The sequence below is a fragment of the Mobula birostris genome, chromosome 9 (assembly GCF_030028105.1).
Source record: "Mobula birostris isolate sMobBir1 chromosome 9, sMobBir1.hap1, whole genome shotgun sequence".
NCBI classification, from domain to species: Eukaryota; Metazoa; Chordata; class Chondrichthyes; order Myliobatiformes; family Myliobatidae; genus Mobula; species Mobula birostris.
In genome coordinates this window covers 31,949,910-31,974,590 of record NC_092378.1, presented here as the reverse complement: position 1 = coordinate 31,974,590, position 24,681 = coordinate 31,949,910, and the positions used below count along the sequence as shown (strand labels likewise).

The window sequence follows — 24,681 nt, the reverse complement described above, 5'->3', positions numbered from 1 at the left end:
TGAGTTTTATTTATCTGGAGTGCTACTCACAGTTGCGGTACCCCTCCACAAAAAGAAGGATATAGTAATATTGAAAGTAGTCCAAAGGAGATTCACCTAGTTAATTCCTGGGATGAAAAGGTTGTCCTACCAAGAGAGAATAAACATGTATATCATAGAATTTGGAGAATGAGAGGTGAACTTATTAAAATATATAAAGTCCTAAGAGGCTTAATAGGGTTGATGTTGGAATGTTTTCTCTAATTTGAGTGTCTTGAACAAGGGGCATAACTATAAGATAAGATGAGAGGGGTAAATTAATGCAGGGTAAATATTTTTTACAGAGAGTGGCGTGTACCATGAATGCCCTGGTAGAGGAGATAGTGGAGGCAAATACAATAGAAGTGTTGGGAGGCTCTTAGATAGGCACAGTACTGTGCAGAGAATGGAAGAATATGGACATTGTACAGGCAAGATGGATTAATTTAGTTAAATGTTTAATTAATTCAGCACATCATTGTGGGCCAAATGACCTGTTCCTGTGCTGTGTGAAAAATGACGTACCTGGACACAGAAATTTTCTTCTCACAGAAGGTAGTGAATCACTAGAATCTCTGCTCTGAATGGTTGTGGAAGGTGGATCATTAGATGCATTTAAAGTGGACGTGGATAAATGCTTTATGGATGGATTAAGGAATAGAAGATTACAGATGAGTGTTGAGGCCAACATATATCAGCCATGGTCATAATAAAAGGTAGGGCAGGCTGGAATGGACTGATAGTCAACTCCTGCTCCTGCTTACTTGTGTTCTAATGTATTTTCGATACTAGAAATGAATATAAAGTTAACAAGGAATTAATATAGGCAGTGTGTGCCATTGTGACCATAACATTAATCAGAAGAACCCAAGCTGAACAAAGATCGGGATGATCAATTTGGGGAAAAGGGTAGTTTTGTGAGGTTGAGAATGAAACTTTGAAAATGAAATGGACAGTGATAGTATTTGTGATGTGGAACCAAATGAGAACATATACATGATCTAAAAAAGCTTAGAAAAAATACATAGCTGAAAGTTAAAAAGATTGAGGAAACTTGATGAATGAATAAACTTTAGAGAATAATCTAGGGTAAGGGAAAAATACAGAGCAATTAAAAGCATGACAAGGGGGAATACTAAGTTGAGGAGAGGGGATAATTATCTTTGGTCACCTGAACTCACTGTGTGCAAGCTTATGAGCTGCTGATTGCACTCAATACCACACATTTGATTCTATTTGGAGTTGAATTTGCAACTGGTGCACCTGATGGTAATCAAAGACAAACGTTAACCCGAGAAATAACATACAAGTTAAGAAGGTAAAGGAAAACTGTGAAATTAAATTATCAAGGTACATAAAATGAATATTCTTTAGACATAAGTTAAAAGTCTGAATGAGTGATAACATCACAGCCAGCAAAATGTCAGAAATATATAATCATTATGAGAAAAAAATGATCAGCTTGGAAACATGTTTAAAATAAAGTGGAAAATAAGAAACACATGAATCAAGCTCAATAATACACTCATTCTTGGATTATATTTATATATTAAAGGAAAAGAGAGGCACCATTAAATGCATTCAGTAATTTGTTATATAATTGGTAGATATCAATTGTTAAGAATTGAAATAAACCATAATCTTGGGATATTTTCTATTGTCAATAGCAGGAAAATTAATGGAACACCAACAGAAGGTAGATGCATGCCAAATAATAAATGAAATGATTTTTAAAAACCTTGCTTTTTCAACTTAATTGAAGAGGTAGCGGGGAAACATGTCACATTGATGCAGTTTACTTAGAGGCTCTCAATAAATTTGGAGAATGGCATATCAAGAGGCAAAGAACATAATATGGCTGACATGGTTCAAGGTAACCCAAAAATGCAGGAATAATGAAGAGAGTTAGAAAATGGAGCTTCACAAGTTTCTACAAAGAGTAATGTATGCAGATACTATGATTTTTTTTCTTGTTTATTGAATCTATGAGCCAGTAGGTCAGGTGACAATTTTTGTTTTCAAATTTGTTTATTAGCATGTTCTCATTAATTAAAGTCTTATGGACTGTTCTGCCCTGCCTTTGCTTAAGGGTAGTTTTAAAAACTTGGCAATGTTTCTGAAATTTAGATAATAATCTGGCCTACCCCTTCAAAACAAATGCTTCCCCTTAAATAATTTAAGTAATCATTGATGCTTATAAATTCATTAATCTGAATGTAACACAATACATGACTTGAGGTTCAAATTTCATATTGAATTTCCAATATAATTTGTGGTATCAACAAATAACAAGTATGAACCATATTGTTTTTAATCTTCATTTGTGGTATGCCATTATCAGTTAGGACATTACGGACCAACAAATATACATGGCTTTCTTAATGACAGTGAAATATCTAGAATGTGCTCTATGGACTGAAGAGTATTGTGCTACTATGGCAACTATTTAATAGCAAAACTCTGACATAACAGCCACATAGGTGTTTACTAGCAAGACAGAAGGAAGTTGGGTTTAGAGTGGGAGGTTAACACTTACTTGAACAATTTTAAGTACATGTCCATTCAGTATTTCTTATAAAATAAATTTATGATAAATTTTCATTCATCTATTTCCACAGTCACGATGACAATGATTGTGGAATGCAAACAGCTAAACAAAACTATTCCCACTGCTCCTTATAAAGTAGTCCACGACAAATCTTTGCTGGGAAGTAGTTTTGCTGTGAGTGTATCCAGTATGTGCCTGCATCATTACTGTTGGCTTGTTAGTTTAACCTTGTTCCCATGACCTTCCTCATACCCTCTGTCAATTTGCTTTGGATGGCTGTTCCAGTCTGGTTGTTTTACGTCCCTATAGGATTTGTGAAGAAAGTGGTATTACTGCATTTTTAAAAAATTATTAGCCAGCGAAAGTTGTGGGCAGATGTCATAACAAAAATCTTCCTTCCTACCCTCAAATAATAACTCAAAATAAACAGTGTTCTGCCTGGGAAATGTACAGTAGGTAACGGATGATTAAAAAATTATGGGTCAGCAATAATGGGCAAAATTAGGCTAAAATTATGTAAAGTACAATGGCCTTGGTTCCTTAAAGTTGTCATAGCCAGGGTGAGGTTAGTGAAGATAAACTCCCACTATCTATTAAATGCTTAAATGCTCCCAGTGGTGTGTGCCTCAAATAGCCTCTGACAGCCAAGTCCAGCTCTTGATTTTCACATGTGGCTCAGCTACTCAGCTGGGCAGTACCATTTCTACTGAGGCAAAGCTGGATTACTGGCACCTTAAAACCAGTCACTTTGGGGAGATGGGCCTTGTCAGCTGTGGTCGGCAGCTCACCTAGGAGAAGGAAAACTCTGATCTCAAGCCTCCACTGCCTCGCAGTTATACTCACTCAAGTGGAGTAAACCCTGAGGGAAAATTCTGGAGCTGGAGTCGCTTAGACAGTCGTACATTGAGTTCAAAGCTGACCGGCAACTCCTTCAATGCCACCGGTGCCAAACTGTTCCTTTGGATTCCTCAGCTACATGGGTAACAGCTTGCTCTCCATATCGTATCACCCTGGCTTGCATATCACGTAGACAGTTAGGACATAACATCCATGGTCAACCCCAACCAATGAAGTGCCTCTCTACAAGGGTCTTGTTATGGATGAGTGCAGTTTACTACTTAAGTCTTGCAGACTGCTGCACATGACAACTCAAGATGAAATGAGGCCAAAGGATGCTGATGCTTTTGGACTTTCCTGTAAAGGAAGTGTTATAATAATAAACCAGGGTTTATCCCTAGTGTTAACCTCATAACCAATTGACTCTCCAGACAACTGAACTTAAAGACCCAAAGTTAATTAAAAAATGATTTAATAAATATATTTTGGAGCAAACATAGAGATTGAGTTGTATTAGAAGTTTGAATTGTTTTTATCAAGGTGGAAAATATCAAACATCGTGTTTTCAACTTTAATTTTTAGTTAGAATTCTTTCATACAGAAATTAAAATTATGTTGCAAGTCAGCTTCCAGCAAGGAAACTTGAAAAAAATTATCTTACGGTTGCAATCTGGCATCACTTAAATAAGGATGACAGTGTCAAAAGGTGGCAACATAATAGCACAGGACAGATAGGAGCAAGAGTAGGCCATTCAGCTCCTCTAGCCTCTACTCCACTAGATCATGGCAAATTTCCCAATGTAAATACCATTTTACACAAAATTCCTCTGATTTGGTTTAATATGGGGGAAAAAAATCTATTGATCTTTATTTCAATAGATGCAGTCAGCAATTAAGCTTCCACAGCACCCAGAGTGGGGAATTCCAAGGATTTACCAGAATAGGCATCAGAAAATGAGTAGAGGAATGGCGTGGGGTAATATAGAACTACAGCTGGTGGATCTGCTGCGTCACAGCTCCAGTTCAATTCTGATCTCTGGTACTTCTGTGTGGAGTTTGCACGTTCTCCCTGTGACAGTGTGAGTTTCCTCCAATATCCCAAAGGTATGTGGATTGTAGATTAATTACCACAAATGTGGAAGTGAACACCGTAATTTCAGGAAGCTGATAGAAACATTGGAAAGAATGAATTGGGGTTATTGTTAGACTGGTGTAACTAGGTTTTTGTTAGTTGGAGTGGACTTGGTGGGCTGAAGAGCATGTTTCTTTGTAGTATGTATGATTCTTAAGATATAAAAGTCTGAAATGTCTTCCCCATTGTTTTTTATGTCCGTGATTTCTAGTTCTAGATTGCCTAGCTGGGAAAAAACATCCTCCACACATTAGTCTTGTTATATGTATCCAGAAGTTAGTGTATTTCAGTAATGCCACCTCTTATTCTTCGAAACTACAGAACAGATGCTTAACCTGCTGAATCTCTCCTTGTCTGACAGATAAGCCATCTCAGAAACTATTCTAGTAAATGTTCCTTCATAGAAGCTGTCTCCTTTTTTGAATAAAGAAACTAAAACAGTGCTCAGTGCTCTAGGTGTGGTCTCATCAAGGCCCTGTGTAGTCATAATAAGATGTCTTTAAACTTGTACTGAAATCCTCTCATCATAAAAGCCATCATACAATTTGCCTTCTCATTTGATTGTTACTGCTTTTCATTGAATTCCCCACAAAGATGACCAGACTTCTTTCCAATCTCATCATCATTTAAAAGTACTCAACATGTTTGCTTTTTCAATTAGACAGGCATTCATTTTTTGGAATTGTGATCCCTCCCCTGTATTATTGCCCATTCATTCAGCTTGTCCACATCTCCTTACAGATTTTTTGCACTTTCATCACTCAATCCTCAGTCATCTATTACACCTAATAGCATAGCTCTAACATTGTTCTCCATCTTCCTTTGAGGAACTTACCAAAAGTTTTCTGAAAATCCAAATACATCACATCCACCGGTTCTTCTAACCCTCAAAGAACTGCAGTAGATTAGTCAAACATGATTTTTCTTTCATAAATCCGTGATGACTTTACTCAATCATATTATGATTTCTAAGTTTCTTGACCTGAAATCCTTAATTATGGATAGCTTCCTGTTGCAGGTAGGCTAACAGACCAATATTCAATGTTTTCCTTCTTCCTCCTTTCTTTAAAGGTGGGGTCACAATGGCCAACCTTCAATTAATTTAAGAATGTATGGATTTTCGGCAGATTGTAAACCACTCCTCTAATATCCATGAGTTTATATCCATCCCTTTCAAAACTGTGTAATGAATTATTCTGAATGTTTTCTAATTTTATGCTTGGTTCGCCAGTATTTTGTATAAACTTGCTGTGTTTTCTTAAGAGAGCACAGACCCAAAGTAATTGTTTAATCCTTGACTATTTCCTATTATCCCACTTTAAGTTCACCCATCTCTATCTGTAAACACCCCACATTTGAGTCCCTGACCTTATTTTACATAATTGCAGTACCTCCCCACTTCATCTTTTTTTATGTATCTATATTACCTTTTTTATCCATTTCTTGGCCATCCGGGGTTGGTGAATAATGTTTTATGAGGCGTTATTTTCACACACTTTGCTGACCCAGATTTTTTTTCTGGCTGCATTTTACAGTTGATGCAACACTGATAAAGATCCCGGGTGACTTGCAGAGTACTTTCTGAACAGTGGTGGCTCTTCCTGTGGCCGTGCAGGTTACTGCATTTGTACTGTTATTTTTGTAAAGTGGCTGAAGTTAGGGCATATAACAATCTTGTATCCTGATTCTTAGTGATTTTAGCTGCTGGAATACATTCTATATTGTAGACTGGACTCCTGCCAAGTGCAGCAGAGTTCCACAGAGGAAAAGTATAGATATTTTGTGGAGCTCTCCTGACATTAATCAATGTCTGGCTAGAGGAAGAGAAGTATTCAGGGTATTTAGACCATTTTTGGCAAAAAAAAAAAGATTAAGTTATGCCAGAGTTGAACATAGCTGGAACCTAGAAATAGATTTGTAATGAAGGAATGTAATAGCAGGAATTGAAAGGCTAAAGTCGAGTCTGTATTTAAAATGAAAGCAATGTTTTGGTCCAGAAGTGATAGAATTTGGAAGCTCAACAAGTAAGTCACAAAAGAAATGAAAATGCTGAGGGAATTGAAATGATTTGCAAAGAAAATGTAATGTGAATTAATATGTACTGTATGTACCAATGCAAGCCATATGCAAAGTAGTAACTAGAACAAGAGCTTAATGTGGAGAGTGATGACATAATAACCGAAGCTCATTCAGGAATGGCAATTACTCTGTTATTGGGAAGAGAATAAAGTGAAGTGTAGCAAAATTAAATAGATCCCAATTTCTAAGCAATTGTGTCACACAGCACTATTTTTATTCTAGTACTACACAATAAAAGTGTAATGCAATCCAGAGTAAGTAGCACCAGCGATCATTGCTAGGTGAAATCACGGCAATTACAAAATTATATTGGACATTTCTGTTCAAGATCATCATTGCCACATCCAAAGCTTTTGCAACATCATACATACACATAATAGAATAAGTCAACCTTGAATACTCTTTGCATCCTTCCTGGCATAAACTGGAGCTAAGGGATCCATAAAACGAACATTGTTGGCGCAAACATGAGGAAACATTGTGGGCAGTCATTTTAAAAAGATAGCGCAACCTGTGTTATATTTAGACAGCACTTAAAAGGCCTCAGCTCACAAAACATCAAAACTGGGCAGCTCCAAAACTGACTAGAGTTTAATGACATACCTGACAAACTTCTTAAGTTAAGTTCAAACTGACAGTGATTCTTTCATTTACTGTGTATTCCAGTGACCTCTCTGCCCTTAAAAATACACTCACCTCCAATGTTGCACCCGTGAAGCTATGTGTTCCATTTTACTGCTGGAAATTTCTTTCGGAGTAAAGGATATGAAGCAAATAAATTATCTATTGTATATTTATATGCTTGAACAACATGTAGAGGTTGTGGTAATGAGGGAAGGGGGAAGAACAGCTGCAAAATGAGATGAAATAATTGTGCTTATGTGTTTGCATGTTTCTGTGACCAAGTGTCAGTGTTAGACAACAGTATCTCCAGAGGAGCAGAGGTCATCTTGGCATTTCTTTTATCCTGCTACTTCTTTATATGTAGGCTCTCCTTCCCAATATGCATCTTATTCACCTGTTTATCATTTTCTCTACAAAAGAACTTCGATGCTCTCTCCATTTCCTCTCTGCCATCTTTCATTCCTGTGGCAGTCATATTGCATGTTATTGATGCCTGGCTTCCATGGGAAGTGTGTATTTTTGAGCTAACACCCTTCTTCAATATATGGAGAGTAAAATGATTACAATATGATAAATTGGGAGTGCCCTCAATCTCCCACATTAATGCTGTTGCACAGCCACTTTAGCAATCTATTTGAGGATCCAGACTTAGACTAGCATGCCATTCCGTGATGTTTTAGTACATAGGTAAAGTCAGAAATTATCCAAGAGGTGGTTATTTCAGACTATCTCAACAATATAAGGAAAATTGAGCATAAAATTTGTACATAATTAAGAACAATGAGATTAAAACTTTTGGTGATTTTAATTCTCCCAAGGTGAGATGAATCTTTGTGATTAGAAAGTGCAGAAGTCTTATTGGCATGCGATAATTAAATTATTGGAAAACATTCGAATGAATGGCACAAATAACTGCTCAGAGAATCAAAGATAGCCAGCACGTCTGATTAACTTGGTTAAATGTTTGTGGAGGTAACATGGCAGTATGGGTGGAGAATGTGTTTAATATAGTTTCCACAGATTTCAGTATGATGTGTGATAAGCAAATAATTCAGTGAAATTAAAGCCAAGGGAAAGTGACAAATTTGATTTACAAATGGTTAAGTGGGAGGAAGCAGAGTGACTGAATATTAGTTTGCAAGCGGCAAGTTTTGTCAGGCTCAGTACTATCTCCCTTGTTTTCAATGATATGCAATAATGACTGAAGTATGTTCAAGACAATTTGCTTTTATAGCTGAAGTACAAGATACAAGAACATGGAGGACATGCTATATTGTATAAAAGACTAATTAGCCTGCAGCCAGAGTATTACGTACTGTTCTGATCACTGCACCAGGAAAGGATGTGATGGAACCAAAAAGTATGCAGAGGAGAATGACAATGTTGTCAGGACCAGCAGAAAGGTGCTGTGGTTGCCTTCTGTAGAATAAAGGAAAATGAGGGTAGACTTATTTGAAGTGTACAAAATTATAGAAGTCCTAAAAAGGATGAATATGAAGGACATATTTCACTTGTGAGTGTTTGATAACTGATTCAAGTTAACTTGTGAGGGATTGGAGGATGTTTTTCTTGTTCTCCCAGTAAGAGATGGGATATAGGACAGAAATATTGTAGGAACAGAAGCACCCACCACATTTGAAAGATACTTGGATGAATACTTGAAAAACTGTGCACAGAGCTGGAAAGTGAAAATGACCTTAAATGCATAATTTTCCATTGAAATATACACGGCCTTGTCCAGATAAAATTGAGTTACAAATTGAAATGCCAACACTGAATAGAAAATTGAAGGGTACATGCAAAACAAATCCCAGGAAAAGGAAAGGGACTGCGACAAAGGTTGTGCTTTATGCAAAATTTATGAAACAGGGGCGTTTCATACCTACAGCAAAGGATAATTACAACCAAACACAACAAAATCATAACAAAAAGAAGAAAGCCAGAATTGCATATACTGATAACAAAACAAGAATGGCAATAATAACAATTACAGCAAGTATTGCATGATACCTCTGCTCAATATCCATATTTTCCTACCCAGATATAAAAAGAAAATAAATGAGAGAGGGGTAATATTTGAGGAGCTAAATTATTCATAGTGAATAGAAGAGCAGTTTCCCATCAGGATAATCATCATTCAAAATTAAATCAATACCTGAAATTAAATTAAATAAATACGGCCAAATTACATTTTTGCTTTGGTTCAAATCTTCGTTACTATACTTGAGAATAGATATTGAAGTTGTAACTGCTAAGCAGAGTGAACTGCTGTATTTACATACTCTTAATACAATATAGTTATTTTTGTTCTTTATTGTTGATAAAGTTTGTTGTACTTTTTTTCTGTTTAACAGTTTTTCCCCTTCTTTAAAGCAGTAAGGCAAATAAAGCACTGATGAGTACAGTTACAAGGGGTTCTAAATCATTTAGCCAGAGAGACATGCCTAAAAAGGCATTATTGTTCTGCATCAGCAAAGTTGCCAGCTATTGACAGATTGTCCTGGGAGGAGAAGTGGTGGGCTTGACTATTGATATCATCACAATTGACTAGTGAGGGAAGGTTCAGCCTGGGTTCCCGCTGCTTATCACTCTCCAGTGACCTGTCGTGGGAAAACATGAAATGGGCATCCGGTGAGGTCAAGACTGGGACATTAATGCCGCTGTTCCCAAATAGTCTGCTTATAAATTAATAAAAGTCATTTGAAAAAGACAGCAAAGGTTTTCTGGAAGAGGCAGCCATGAAAATATTTCTATGGACTCTTGGTGTAAATTGAAGCTGAAGTGCTGCAGTGCAGTAGGTTTAAATCCCAGAAGGCCTTCATGTGATGAAAGGAGAGAAAAAATAGTGGCACTGACTCAGTGATAAAGTAAATTAAAAATCTGAGATAACCTCAATAAATACTATCACAACTGCTCATAGTGCAGTGGACATTTTATGCTCTCTTGCTGCCATTCTTCTGTAATAGATTCAAAAGATCTAATTTTCATGACTGCCTGTTCCAGTAAACTCTTACCAATTTTGTAATGGCTTCCCTTTAAGTAAAGATCAAAATAAAATAGATGACTGAGAACTGTATGATTCAAGATTATTGAATGAAGCATAAAAGCTAATAGTTCTTTGTTACAGAAGGAAAATAAACAACTGCTCTTAACAGGGACAACTTTGTTAACATACTAACGTGTGGAATATAGCAGAAATGTTTTTGATAGTTTTATTACAGCTCATCTCTATTTGCCTTTCTTTAAAGCCAGCTGAAAATAACCCATCCACTTCCACCCCCATGGTAAGAAAAAACGTGTTGCAGGTTTCCTTACACAACCAATGCATGTGTTTTGTTTGTTTTTGTGTATTGTCTTTTGAAACCCAGTTTTGAGCTTATTTTCTCTGCCAGTGTCCATTATTTTGCAGTCTGTGTTAAAATATTGTGGAGCGTGCAACAGTTTATGTTATAATTTGTAACTTTTCTTTCAGTTCTTGTGAGATTATGCATTGGATTCCAAAGAGCTTTATCTACCATTAAGTTTTCTGGTTATATAATAAAATAGTATATTCAGGATCTATATAGTCAATTTTTTGAAATAGTTTTTTTCTATTTGATAAATAATGCTAAACTCTACAGAGTTTATCCATGACTATGAACATATTTGAAGGAAAGAAGGGACAGTCTGCTGATAAAGCTCATTGGGTTCACAGACAGGTTATTGATTTCAATCAAGCAAGCGGATTTCCAATCAGAATAACTCTAATGTTGGAGCACCCAAAAGACCATTCTAGCACCCACCCATGTCACCTTTGGAACTAACAAAGAATTTGACAGTAGCAAGATGTATAAATTACATGCATAAAAACACCACTGAGTATAAATAGTCAATTAACAGCACTCTTACTTGTGAAAGAAGCTCACATTTATCACTAAGTTTCAGATAAGCAATAATAATTATTAGAGGTAAAATAGTTTTGGCATCATAGATTCCATGTCAGAAAAGCACTGATATTATTAAAAGCCTCTTTCAGTGTTACCATATGAAAAACAAAATAATATGATATAAAGGAGTATTTAAAACAGTAGCAAAGTCAGATTTGTAAAAAAAATCCAAAAAATTTAAATTTCTTGGAAAAAAATACTTTTTTAAAAGAAAAAGTTTGAATATTTATATCGTGAGAAGATTATAAATGGAAAATTGCAGTTGATAATATTAGCAAGAGTTTTTTTAAATGGGGTAATTCAAAACAAATGAGCCAAACATAGTATTTAATTATGTTGCTGGTATGAATTTCTGTGAAAAGAATATATATTATCGAAAATCAGGGACTTAATCCGAGGAATTTTCTTCAGAAACAGAAGCAGGACTAGGCTGGTTAGATCCATGAGCCTACAATAAAAACAGAAAATGCTGGAAATGTGTATCTGCCAGAACACTTTTCCAACATCTTTTGTTTAGGTTTCAGCTTTCCATTTCCTGAAGTTTTTTGTGGGGTTTTTTTTGGCCCTTTGAACTCTCTCTGACACTCATAGGTGACCCAATAATTTTCTTAGCAGCTGCACTCTGAACCCCAGAATCCTGGATACCCCCTCTAGGGTAATCATATACTCAACATCTTCCCTTCAATCCTCCTTTATACCTTGCATGTTACTGTAAGATTACCTCACATGCTCAGTTTTTCATCTGACTCCTCCTCATCCATAATGTGGTGAAAATCCTCTGCACATCTTACTTACCTTATATAGAGTGACCAGAACTGTACACATCTGATAAAACTGAATCAAAACTTTCCTAATTTTATACTGGCAATAAAGGCTGACATTCCATTAATTATCAAAATTACTTGTTACATCCTCATGCTTACTTTCTGTGCTTCATGTACTCAGATCCCCAGATCCTTCTGCATTGCAATATTTTATAGTATCGTTGTATTTAAATAATCTTCCTTCCAATATGGAGGGCCTCGCATTTTCCAATATTATACTCCATTTACCAACTTCTTAGTTACTCATGTAATCTATCTAGATCTTTTTGCAGGCTCTTTTTCTTCTCCTTACAACTTGCTAACCCACGGATTTTTATATCTGAATGAAGTGTGGGTATAGGACAGTAGGCCCCTTCATTCAAGTCATTCGGATGGAATATAAATAGTTGAATTCCCCACACTGATCTGCGTCATACCAGTAGTTCCTGATTTTTGTTGCTAGTCACCTATCCATGTCAATACCCCTGACACCAGCCGCTCTTTATCTTGTGCTGTATTTTTTTTACGTAGCCTCTTACTGCATGGCTTTTAGAAATCCATATATACTAAGTCTTGCACCAGTTCTTGAGGTCTTGATTATCCCACTTAGGGCTCCTGCTTGGTGCCTTGCTTTATGACTCATAAACTGGACTTCGGTCCTTTAAATTCCTCATTGTTGGAACATGTGGAGGAAAGACCTTTGTGAAATTTGATCTTATAAGGCCTCACCCATTGTACAAGGCACCTTCAATCTTGTGTGATAGAATTTTGCCGAACAAATATTAGCAGACCCACACTGTTCACTGTACTTTGAAAGGGCTGGAGAATTAAATTGGTCTTGATATACTGTATATATTTGGGGATACATCTAAAATGTTACCACACATAGTTCCGTCGGAGAATGTAGAATTCGAGGGAGAACATTACAGTAACATTAGGTTTTAAAAGGCAGCTAAGAGATTAAAGTAATGTTAACCAGGGTGATTAGAAGTCAGTAGAAGTGTCCCACATTGTTCTGTTCTGGATTACTTGAGCTCATAATGCTTGCCAATAATTTCTACATAATCACATAAAATATTCCACATGTTGCTCAAACAACCCCTCAACTCTCTTCCTGCATTAAGTAAGAGTATAGCTTACCTTTGCCCCTTCACCATTTCCTTTCCAGTTCTCAGTACCTTTGATTCCCCTGAGTACAAATACCTCATGAGTTTTTAGTCAAGTACTGAGCATAAATAGTCCTCCAGATTAGAGGATTCCAAAGATTCATAGCCCTCAGAATGAATGAACTTCTCTTCTCTGTCCTAAATATTCAATCCCTCATGCTAACATGACACAACCAGTTTCTAGACTCATCAAACAGGGAAAGTATCTACTTGGTTAAATCCTTGTGTTAATTAGTATGAAAAACACTTCTCACCTTGCCAAATTCATGAAATTATATATTTTTAATAATTAGTCACTTCTTATAACATTTCAGAATATAGCTTACAGGAAGAGGAAAAATAAATTTCCAGATTACACTAAAATAAGTGAATAGAAACTGTGAAGGGATATTGATAAAATGACAGAATGAATTAAAATGTGTTAAATGGAGTTTAATGTAATATGTTTTAACAAAAGTTATGAACTTTATGGTCTCTGGACTAATACAGATATGATGACTAATTATAATTGCCTTTTCAACTAACTAACAATGTCACAGTTTATCAGTGGCCTTCAGTGGTGTATGGGAGAATGCTGGGCTATTTTATTGCATTTCTACATCCTGGCTTAACCTGTTTGATAACTACTGTTTTCCAGATGACACCTGTTGTTGTCTGCATCCATTCTGTACAGTTTCTGGACCTAATACTATAGAGTGGGAATGATGCCAGGTGATTTATTTGGTGATGAATGGGTTAACAATTTTAGTAATTGGCTGCAAAATACCTTTTTGCATTAGATTATTAACACAAGCATTTTTAACAAAACTTTTCTTTTATTAAAAGTTACCAGAAGGCTTTTGGGTCTGAGCTCTGGTTAAAGTATTATCAGTAACTGGCACTTTTCAATATATTTTGTGACCTGTTACTTTTTGTGAGGTTCTTCAGAATTCAGATGAGAACTCGAGGATTTCCATCACGTTCTTCCGTCTTTTCCGAGTAATGCGCCTGGTGAAACTGCTCAGTCGAGGTGAGGGAATCCGAACTTTGCTCTGGACCTTTATCAAATCATTTCAGGTGAGAAAGCTTAGTAAATTTGTAGTTATAACAGTCATCTTTTGTTATGCTTTAGGATAGTTAAAACAATTCCCTTTTTAGTATATAAATTCAGCAGAAAGTGGTTAGTTTACTTTGGGCCTTTATATGGTATGCTTATAAGAGACTGTTCTTTAAGACAAGTTTATCTTCAGCAGACACAGTCTAAATAAGTTCTTTCTTAAGAACAGATCACCAGAATATTCATGGCCACATTTTGACAGACCTATTTATTATCAAGAACCTCATAAATCATTGCTCTAAAACATCTGTTCCTGTGAAGCTACATGATGGTTTAGTGGTCTTTTTTTAAAGTGTTTTTGTGTTTTGATTCTAAAATATTCATGATGACAGACCTTTTTTGAAGAGAAATATGTAAAAGCCTAGAAATTCTTTCCCTACATTTAATCTATGCTTTAATCTGTGCTAAAGCAATTATGTGTGTCAAAAAGTACTGCTGTTAAAAGTCACATCAGAATCACAAACCTCAATTGTAAGGTTCTCAGAACAGTACTGTCAAATTTTCTAGTGTAAAGTCACGTTATAACTGTTTCAGTATGTTGACCTGTTGCAAGATCTCACAGCTGGCAGCAGTTTCAAAGGTGATGAAGGGACAACCCACAACTACTGGGAACTACTGATGCTTCGGGGTAACTGTTGCAAGACACTAACTAGGAGGGAGTGTTCAGAATGGTTCAGGGGGACCCAGTCAGATTGATGGAGAACAGTAACTACAGAAAGTATGTCCTTTGTGCCAGGAAGCCACCAAGATCCTGTAGGGCTGCTGCAGGCATTCTTGGCACAAGATGCTGACGTGGTCTCTGTAACAAATAATACACGAGTACAATCTCTGAATGCCTATTCATTAAAAAAAAAGCATCCCTTTTGAGCAAATCCTCATATTCTCCCTGCGGGTTGAGTGGAAAGTAAATTAAGTATTTTCTCCTTGTGGATTGGATGATCTATTGCAGAGGTGTCAAGCAGATGATGAGGTCTGGCTTAGATCAATTTCAGCAGCTTTAGAATGATCCAGAGACTGGGAAATCAAGATTAACAACTTCCAAGGAAGACAGGGACATGTGTGAGGTTAAATTTGAATTTGTAAGGTATCGGTGATCTCTTTGAGTACTGCCATGCCTGTATGAATATTGCTTCTCAGAGAAGTCTAGCTGTGAGTAAGGGTCTCTGTAATGCATGGGTTGGATACTTTTTGGGTGATGAGCTCTTCCCTTGAAGTTCCTTTGGCTGCCTGTGATCTCTGATACCCTTGGTTTATCTCCAAGCCACCCATTAATAGAGGTATTAGATGGAGATTGCAGTTTGAAGATTTTTTTTTAAATCATTGCAAACAAGATTCAGTGTTAAGTGATAGTAGTATGAAATGTAAACTCTAAGACAACTGCTGTGGAACAGCCTAGCAAAGAATAGGGTTTGAATGTTAGCTCTTAAAATTACAGTTTTAGAGGAAACATGATTAGTGAAATTCTGTAAGAACAGTTATTTTCAGACCAATACGGTTCAAATTATGCTATAGGTAAATATTGGGCATTGTGCTATTGTTAATATCATTCGGGTAAGATTTACTGCATGCTGGAAAACGTTTCTGGTGCTAATGCGGCAGAAGGATGTTAATGCATCTTCTAGTAAAGCTAGGGTTCAAATTTCTTGCAAGGCACCAAGAAGCTCAGAAATAGGTGTAAGTTGTTCTCCTCCATGGTAAGCCTGATTTCAACTGCACCATTTCAACTGAACCATTTTTGTTCAATGTTGAGAAAAGGAATTTCTGTGCCAGTATCTTTAATGCAATCCAAACAAGCAGTTTACTTCAAGTTAATGGACCAGTTGTGAAGTATTATTCCTTTAAAGCATATGTTGTGTAGTAATATTTTCACGGTCAAGGTTCAATATTTCCATCAACATGAATTATTTTCATTATCCAACTTTGATGTTGGAGTAAATGGTTTATAAATCATGGATAATTTGTTACTTCTGGTTATTCTTTGAAGCATGGTTGAATTTGATGAAAAGATATCATGCCACTTAAGTATTGTTTTCTGGAGCCAACATGTACAGTTTCAAAAATGCAAGACCTGAAAACTGCTGAAGTTCATCAGACTTAACATCAGTTGACCCTAGCTGCATCAATAAATCTACAGATATTTATAATAATTCACAACCCATTCCTTGTTTATGTAATTGTGAGGGGGAAAAAATACCTTCAATAAGAAAAATTTTAAAAGAAGCATGTTATCTAAATGGTGAGAAATTGCGGAGCTCTGAGATGCAGATAGATCTGGATAGCTCTACCATGTGATTCACAAAAAGGCTAGAATCTGGGGGCAAGTAATTAGGAAAGTTAACTGAATGATATATATTACCAGGGGAATTGAATTAAAAAAGTAATGAGGCTAAGTTTCGGTCATATAGGACACGTGCTATATTAGCCATCTTATTTAAGGAAAGGTGTTAATGCTTTGGAATCATTTCAGGGAGGGTTTATGAGATGGATACCTGGAATTAGCAGATTCTTGTAGGAGGAAAGGGCTGGGCTTATATCAGCTGAGATTAGAAAATAGAGAGCTGACCTCATTGATCTTGAAAGGAACTTAACGGGGTGGATGTGGAATGTACATTTCCCTGTGACGAAGGATCGAGAGCTAGAGATCACTGTTTAAAAGTAATATTCATCTATAAGCAGTGTTCACAAGTAAAACATAAATTATACACAATTTTACAGGAAAGAACACAATTAGAACAAAATAAGACAGACCCTAATGCAATCAGACCAGGTGCTTTGTTGCATGCGTCCAGGGCAAGTACACCCTTCCTCAGATAAAGAGACAAAAGGGTTTCACGTTCTGCCAGTTGTGGTCTCTGCAAAGAAAGATTTCCCAGTCTAGAATGTCAATGAGTGCATTTATGTGTTAAACAATCGAATTTTATCAGAAACCTAATGTGGGTACCTAACATTCACCAGCATGTTTCCATCGAGTGCATTGTGGCCTTTGTTGCCAAATACATATATGAATAGTGGGCCAATGATAATAAGATTAAAATATGGATAATTGACCTTAATGTGCATAAGTTATTTCAAATACTGTGGGCCTCTACTGGAAAAGTATGATTTAATCAGAAGTTAAGGCCTGCGCTTAAAGGGTCCCACCTTTCAGAAGTTAAGTCTGCTAGTAAATAATCTTCCTTAATATAAGTTACTGGTTTTTTTGCTTAAGTATATCATTAGTTTTTATTTTACCCCTACATAAATTAAACTTTATTTTTTCCCAGAATGCATCAAAGAATGGCTATCTTTTAGCAGTCGCCATTCTAGTGGGTCTCCAAATTCCTGCTCGCTCTCTTGCAGTGTCACTTAAAGGACCATTCCCCTTATACATAAAATTTACACAGATATTTATAAAGTGCTTGTTTAAATTAATCCCATCTGAGAACATAATGGGCAAACACTAATCCAGTTAAAGATAGAACACAGAACGAAGTATACTTTTAATGCACTTAGTTGTATGGTTTCTAGGTTTATCCAATTGCTTGCACTATCCATCTCATAGAGGGTGCTGTATTGAAATAACCATCTCAACAATTCAGTGCAAAACGCCTTAAAGCCTGTGAACAGTTCTAGGTGTTATAAGCATCCTGCACCAGTGAATCAACTGCAAATTTTAATTCTTAATCTTTATTTAACAATTGATTTGAATTCCCTTTAGCTATTTAGAAAATGGAAGAGATCTTACAGATCAAAACTGCTTTAACTAATAAAAATGACAATCTTTTATGACAGTTCTGTGATTCAATCCTGTCTAGACCAAATACCTGACTTGCTCCTGAATGGGCAGCAATGCTATATAAATAGGTCTTGTATTTTTTCCCTGATCATTCTAGTAGCTTCCTATAACTAGAAGGTAAAAATTTCACCATTTGTCAGGAATTACTGCACTCACCAGCAGTACTTTTCAATGTTCATTAATGGTGTTTTAACTGTCTTTACAGGCACTACCATATGTTGCTCTTCTGATAGTTATGCTATTTTTCATCTATGCTGTGATTGGAATGCAGGTAAGTATTTTTGTATTGTTAGGAACTGACGTGTTCAGTGTCATACCTTATACAGTGAACTGCGGTTAATTGGGCCATCAGTTAATTGGGACAGCCGTTTACCTGGGACAACTCTTAAAGAACAAAAACTAATCGAGAAAATAGCCAGGATTTTGTTTGTTTATTTGGGACAGAAGACTGTTGCCGAAAAGTTTCTAACTAACATCAGTTGCGTGCACATGTATGGCAGTTTAGAGTGAACAGTTTTTATATAGCAATAGTTGCATATGTTTATCTTCAAAAAGCAGTGATTTTCGTCACAAACAGTTGGTGAGAAAAAAGCAGTAAGACAATTTAGAAATGGCCGCAAGTCAGAGTGAAACAACTTCACTACTTCAACAAATTAGGACCTACAAAGAATTTCAATCATCTTGAATGTTACAATGAAAATGAAGATTTGGGGCATGCAATGGTATCTAGCGAGCATCAGTCACATGCAGTTGTGTGGCCATTAGACACTACACTGAGCTTAGAGCCAACAGTTAATAAATAGTATCATTTGCATATGTTTGTGTTATGTTATTCATTTAGGCCAACCAATGCGGAATTAAAAAGCAGTGATTTTTGACACTACATACAGGAATGAAATGAAGGCAGTCCATTATCTGCACTGATTTTATTCATTTACAGTCATTCAAAAGAACACGGCAGTGTACACTGGATGAATTCTTCTGTCGCCAACTATTAGAAACTAATATATAGTTTTATAATACTGTAGTAATATGGGTAGTGTTCCAATTTGTTCTGTATTTCATTTAAATGCATAATTTGTTACTCAGATAAATAAATGATAGTTTGCCTTTTTTAAACTAGTTCCATGAAACCATGGCTAATCGAGGCAGCTGCTTAATTGGGCCAAAATGTATTGGTCCTGGTGCATCCCAATTAATCAGAATCCACTGTATTTCATTTAATGATATATAATAAAAACAGAGCAAATAAAGCATAAAATTGTGCCAATTGCACATTTATTAGTCCAGTGAATGATATCTTGCAGTTCAGTATATATGCTGCTAGATGTTGATGTTTTACTCAAAAACATTACACACATTATAGCACTCATTAAATTGTGTCAAATTAATGAGCTTTACTCTTGCTACTGGATGCCAGAGAATATACTGCCTCTCTCCAGCTAAATGTAGTCCTCCCACAACAGTGGAACTTTTCCTAATTGGAAGAACCATCTAAAATCTTAAAAATATTTTGCAATCTAAGATACTATTGAAAACTTATCAAGTAAAAATGATAACATCCTTCTCCCATTACCTTTCAACCAAAGCAAGAAGTAATTAATTCATCATGAATAACAGCCATCTGACATGTCTAAGAGCAACTGAAGTTTCTTCCCATCTTAACTTCTCGAAACAAGAACATTAGAGCCTGCATTAATCCATTCATCCATGCTGCTCCCAAAACAAGCATAGTCATGCCAAGAATCTCATTGTATCAATATATCTATCCACAAATACCAAATATGGTTTACATAGGAAATACTGTGTAGAGAATGTAAGATAATGCAGCATAGACCATAAGGCATAGGAGCACAATTAGGCCATTCAGCCCATCAAGTCTACAGCATTCGATCGTGGTTGATTTTTTTTCCCTCTGTATTTCTCCTGACTGCTCCCTGTAACCATTGACGCCTTTACTAATCAAGAATTTATCAACCTTGAACAGGCCCCTTTGGCTTACAATACCTGTGCTGACCATGATGCCAAATCAAACTAGTCATATCTACTTACACGTGGTCAAAAGCCATCCATGCAATTCCTGTTCATATACCTGTCTAGGTGCTCTTAAATGTTTCTATCACATCTACTTCTACTCGCTGCCCTGACAGAAAAATCCATGCATCTACCATTTTCTTTGTTAAAAACAAAACTTGCCTTGAAACTTGCCCATCTCACCTTAATTGTATACCACCTGGTGTTTAACATTTACCCTTGGGTAAATAACCGGACTATCTAGCCTATCTATGCCTCTCATAATTTTTCTATAATTTTATCAGGTTGGCCCTCAGCCTCCAACACTCCAGGGAAAACTATTTAAGTCTGTCCAGCCTCTCATAGCGAGGCACTCTCTAACTGAAGCAATATCTTTGTGAGCCTTTTCTGTACCTCCTCTAAAGGCTTCTTATGCTTCCTTTACTGCAGGGACCAGAACTGCACACAACACTCCAAACGAGCTGTAACCAAGCTCATACTGTACAATTGCAACGTGACTTGCCAACTTTAATATTCAGTGCCCCCATCCGATTAGACAAGTATGCTGAAAGTCTTTCTTTACCAACCTCAGTGTGTGTTTCCACTTTCAAGGCGCTATGGACTTGCACCCCAAGATCCCTCTGTACATCAATGATTCAGAGGGTCCTGCTGTTTACTGTATACTTTCCCATTATATTTGACCTCCCAAAAAGCAACACCTCACACACACTATCTACCATTTATCTTCCAATATCTGCAGTAGACCTATAGAAAGAGATCTTATGACCCAAGTTCATAGCTCCATGAAAGCGGCTACACAGGTCGATAGGGTGGTTAAGAAGTCCCATGGCTTGCTTTTATTTGTTGAGGCATTGAGTTCAAAAATTAAGAGGTTATGTTGCAACTTTATAGATCTGTGGTTAGGCCACATCTGGAGTATTGCATACAGTGCTGGTCACCCCACTAGAGGAAGGAAATTGAGGCTTTGGTTAGGGTGCAGAACAGGTTTAACAAGATGCTGCCTCATTTAAAGAGAACGTGTTATCATGAGAAGCTGGACAAGCTTGGGTTGTTTTCTCTGGAGAGGTGGTGGCTGAGGGGAGATCTGATAGAGGTTTGTAAGACTATGAGAGGCGTAGATAGAGTAGACAGGGAATTTCTTTTTCACAGGATAGAAGTGTCTAATACCAGAGGGCATGTGTTGAAAGTGAAAGAGGATAACGAGGATAGGTTCAAAAGGGCTGTGAGGGATAAGATTTTTTGCTCAGAGTGGTGGATGGCTGGAATGCACTGCCTGGTGTGGTGGTAGAGGTAAATACATCAGAGGCTTTTAAGGAACACTTACATGAGCATGTGAATATGAGGAAGGTGGAGGTATATGGACATTGTGTAGGTAGGAGGGATTAGATTTGGGGAGGTGTTATTTACTTTTTAGCTGGTTCACAACATTGTGGGCCCAAGGGCCTGTACCTGTGCTGTACTGTTCTAGGTTCTATACGCTGCTGTATCCTTTGCAACCTTCCTCATTATCTACAACTCCACCAAATTCCGTGTCTGAAAACATACCATTCAGAGACCTATATTTTCATTCAAGTCATTCATGTAATACATATCACAAACAGCAAATGTCCCATCACTGATCCTGTAGAACACCACAGGTCACATTCAGAATAACATCCTCCACCACTGCCCCTCATCTGCTGCGGCCATGCCAATTCTGCATGCAATCTACCAAGCCTCTGTGGCTCTCACATGCCTTAATCTTCTTAATCCCTCACTCTACCATGAGGGATCTTGTTGAATGCTTTACTGAAGTACACGGTCTTAACCTCATTAATTATCATCGTCACCTATTCAAGAAACTTAATCAAGTTTGTAAGCCATGACCTTCCCAGCACACATCCATGCTGACTACCCGTAATACTATAAATCCAATCTTCTCCAAATGTGGGTAAATCCTGTTCCTAAAAAGGTTTTCCAGTAGTTTCCCTGCCACTGGTGTAAGACTCAACTGCCTGTAATGTCCTAGTTTGTTCCTATTTCCCTTCTTGAACAAAGAAACAACATTGGCTCTTCTCCATTCCTCTGGGATCCCACCTGTGGCTAAGCAGGATAGAAAGATCTCTGCCAGGGCCCCAGCAATCTCACTCCTTGTCTCTCTCCCAAAAACCTGGGATAGATTCCATCAAGCCCTGGAGAATTTATCCACCTTAATGTTTTTCAAACCACCCATCTACCCACTCCTTCTTCATGTTAATATACCTTAGAATATCAGCATACTCCTCCCTGATCTCACGAACCTCCATGTCCTTCTCCTTGGTGAATAGCAATGTGAATTACCCATTTGGTACCTTGCCCATTTCCTCTAGCTCCAAGCATTCATTTCCTCTGTTGTCTGTGAGTGGTCCTACCTTCTCCCTAGCTACCTTCTTGTTTTTAACATATAAAATGACCTGGGATTCTCCTTAATCCTAGTCACGAAGGACATTTCATTGCCCCTTTTAGCCCTCGTGATTCCCTGTTTTAAGTTCTTTCCTACTTCCTTTTATATTTTTCAATAGCCTATTTGATTTCCGAAGCTGTATGTTTGCTTCCTTTTTCTTCTTGGTTATATTTACAGCATCTTTTGTTATCCAGGGTTCCCAAACCTCACCATTCTTGTCTTTCTCCTCATAGGAATATTTTGATCTCGAATTCTGACCTACTGGTCTTTAAATGACTCTCACATGTTAGATGTCAACTTACCCAGCAACAGCTGCTCCCAATCTACTCTCCCATGTCCTATCTAACTCTGTTCTTTCCCCAATTTTGCATTTTCTCAGGAGGTTCAATCTTAACCCTTGAGAAAAATATTTTTGGTAATGCAGTCAAAAATAGAAAGTACAAAATCTACATAGATATTGTGTTGAAGAATTACTTGAAAGAGCAGTGAAAGACAGTAAGATGCAGTTAAGGAGAGGGATTTTCAGATTTTGGAGCATAAAATCTACACTGTGTACTACGGTAGAGTAAAAATAAGGAAGAATTATACGAGATCGGAGTATAGTGTATAGTCCCAGAGGAAATTATAGAGATAAGGGTGATCTTATTGAAGACTTTGAACAAAATTATAAGAATGTTAAGAAAGAATAGCCTATGAAGCAGGGATCAAGATACGCATATTTCTGGAGACTGGGAAACCTGTGGTACTGAAGGTGATATGCAATTAGAAGTTCAGTTCTAGTTCAGGTAACATATTGTTTACAGTTTAGTTCAACATCTGGCTATGATAGAGAAATAAGCAGAATTAGATGAGGGGCAACACAAAACAAAGGTGAAAGAATTCAGGTGAAGTAGCACTATGGAGCGAAATGAGCAGATGACATTGTGGGTTTAGAACCTTTATTAATATGGTGAAAGACCTCAACCCTAAATTTTGACTGCCCACTTCCCTCCATAAATGTTGCTTGAATAGCTGAGTTCTTCGGCTTTGCTCCAGATTTCCAGCATCTGCAACCTCTAATGTCTTCAGAATTAGATGAGGGCTGTAGTGGAGGTATAAACATTGTCTTCCACCTCTTGGATACGATAGGGTCTTTTAAGAGGCTCCTGGATAGGTACGGAGCTTAGAAAAATAGAGGGCTATGGGTAAGCCTAAGTAATTTCTAAAGTAAGTACATACTCAGCACAGCATTGTGGGCTGAAGGGCCTGTACTGTGCTGTAGGTTTTATGTTTCTTCATATTTAAGGGAGGAAGTTTCTGCTCACCTAATATGAATGTCAACAAGCAGTGGCATGAATTTCATACAGTGGAGTGGTTGAGATAGCTTGTGGTGAGGTAGAGAGTGCAATTAATGCATGTAGAACCTATTATGTTTTCCAGATGATGTCAACAATGAGCCAATATAAGTTAATAAATTAATATGAATTTATTTGCTTCATTATTGTAGGTATTTGGTAAGATTGCCATTAATGATGGGACTCACATTAACAGGAACAACAATTTCCAAACCTTTCCACAAGCTGTTCTGTTGCTCTTCAGGTTTGTAATTATACTCACTTATACTTCTGAAATGATCACTCAGTTGGTGCTATCCAATAAACATTGGTGCTGGTGCTTTAATGATTCTTTAATTACAGATTGAGGCATTCCCTCTCTACATAAAATATTCGATATGATGAGACTGACTCCCTAAAGATGCCTTCACTCTCTAGTTTTCAATATACAATGTAGAACATACATAAAACTAGTTATGATGTTTGAAATTAATATTCCAGGACCAATATCCTGAAGACTGAACTCAAAGATTATTGTTCTCCATTGTGATAGATTTTTTAAAATTTCTTGGCAGGTGAGTATCCTTTTCAGGGTAATCGGGCTGTACTACCTAGTTACACAGAGCTGCATAGACTTTGTGGCTAAGAGGATGAGATCAGGGCCTCCTCTGCAGGCTCAGCTTTTCTTTGTATCTATTAATACATTTGGTTATAGAAATCAAATGAGTTATACAGCATGGGACCAGGCCCTTTGACCCAATTCATCCCCATTGACCAAGGTGCCTTCATAAGATAGTTTGATTTGCTTGTGTTTGGCCCATATTTCTCTAAATCTTTCCTATCCATGTACCTGCAAATGGCTTTTGAACACCGTAATTGTACCTGGCTCCACCACTTCCTCTGACAGA

At 37.0% G+C, this 24,681-nt stretch overlaps 1 protein-coding gene across 2 annotated transcripts in view; it reads left to right on the top strand.

Moving 5' to 3' along the window:
* Nucleotides 1-24,681, top strand: part of cacna1c (calcium channel, voltage-dependent, L type, alpha 1C subunit) — a 687,918-nt gene that overhangs the window by 570,052 nt on the left and 93,185 nt on the right. For both annotated transcript variants that reach the window (XM_072267751.1, XM_072267750.1), the window contains exons 31-34: nt 10,487-10,522; nt 14,052-14,189; nt 18,210-18,275; nt 23,947-24,038. In XM_072267751.1, coding sequence (XP_072123852.1) covers nt 10,487-10,522; nt 14,052-14,189; nt 18,210-18,275; nt 23,947-24,038 — 332 coding nt within the window. The remainder of the gene's footprint in view (nt 1-10,486; nt 10,523-14,051; nt 14,190-18,209; nt 18,276-23,946; nt 24,039-24,681) is intronic.